The following is a 1,276-nucleotide window of genomic DNA, read 5'->3' on the forward strand; positions in this document are numbered from 1 at the left end:
CTCTGTCTGGTTCGTCTGTCTGGTTCCTCTGGTTCCTCTGTCTGGTTCCTCTGTCTGGTTCGTCTGTCTGGTTCCTCTGGTTCCTCTGGTTCCTCTGTCTGGTTCCAGGCAAACTCAGAGATGACTCCACCAGTTCAGCCTCCTGCTTCCTGGTTTCTGATGTCATTTCCTGTGCTGCAGGTTACGACAGTGACGTTGCCAGAGAGAAGACGGTGGATTACGTGACGAAGATGTTTGCGGTGAGCATCAGAGAGATGAGAGGAACCAAACCTCACCAGCAGCTGAAGGAGCTTTCAGCTGAGGAGAGGTAGGAGCCGTAAACATGGCCGCTCTGATTCATGGACAGTCTGAATCCTCCAGAAGGTACGGCTTTGATTCAGACCTCATGAAAACCGCTGATGACTTTACTGCCCAGGAGGAGATGACTGGTTCCTCTGGTTCCTCTGGTTCCTCTGACTCAGCAGGAAAACAGTCCATAAAGTGACAATCTGGCCGGATTCCAGACACAAATGAGAGAAATTCATTAATTACTCATTTAAACTGTCCAATAGAGGAACATTTACCTTCCTGTGAGTCTAAAACCAGGCTCCCCCTGGTGTCTAAAGATGGTACTGCACCGCCAGATGGCTGGAGAGAGTCTGACCTTTAAACTGCAGCGTTTAAGTTTTAGTCCCTTTCTTCAGTTTTCCTGAAGCCTGAACTGAACTGGAGCTAAACTTCAGCTGCTCCTCTTCCTGTTCCTGCTGAGTTGGATCCATGGGAATCAACACATCTCTGTTTATATCCTCTGCATGATCTGTGACTGTTTTCTCCTTAAACTCTGAAAGCTGCCTTCAGTTCATCATCGGTTCCTTAAAGGTCAAATCCATCCTCTGACCTTCCTCAGATATTTTTCACAAATATATTTCAAAAAGGGAAAAAATCTCCCTTTTCCCTTTTTTTCTACAATAAAAGTGATAAAATATTTTCCTGCTCATTTCAGTCTTGATAGTTTTATCCACCAGTCTGAGCCTCTAAGCTTCTTCATTTTCTCCTCAGGATTTATCTTCTGCTCTTTGGAGCCACTTTTGCTGCTTGTTTCTTTCTCTCCCTGTTTGGTTAGTTTTTCTCTTCCACCATTGAAACCAGATTCTCATTAAAAGACTAAAACCTTCTAGTTTACGGTGCAGAAGAACAAAACGATATCAGTCCAACCACTTAAATACCATTGAGAGGCTTCATGTTTCACAAAAGCATGAAGTGCCTGTGTGTGTGTGTGTGTGTGTGTGTGTGTGTG

At 44.7% G+C, this 1,276-nt stretch overlaps 1 protein-coding gene across 1 annotated transcript in view; it reads left to right on the forward strand.

Moving 5' to 3' along the window:
- LOC103155362 (echinoderm microtubule-associated protein-like 6) overlaps nucleotides 1–1,276 on the forward strand; it is a 51,265-nt gene that overhangs the window by 29,388 nt on the left and 20,601 nt on the right. The window contains exon 27 of the mRNA XM_016663461.1: nucleotides 181–307. Coding sequence (XP_016518947.1) covers nucleotides 181–307 — 127 coding nt within the window. The remainder of the gene's footprint in view (nucleotides 1–180; nucleotides 308–1,276) is intronic.

This window comes from Poecilia formosa, unplaced genomic scaffold (assembly GCF_000485575.1).
Source record: "Poecilia formosa unplaced genomic scaffold, Poecilia_formosa-5.1.2 Scaffold422, whole genome shotgun sequence".
NCBI classification, from domain to species: Eukaryota; Metazoa; Chordata; class Actinopteri; order Cyprinodontiformes; family Poeciliidae; genus Poecilia; species Poecilia formosa.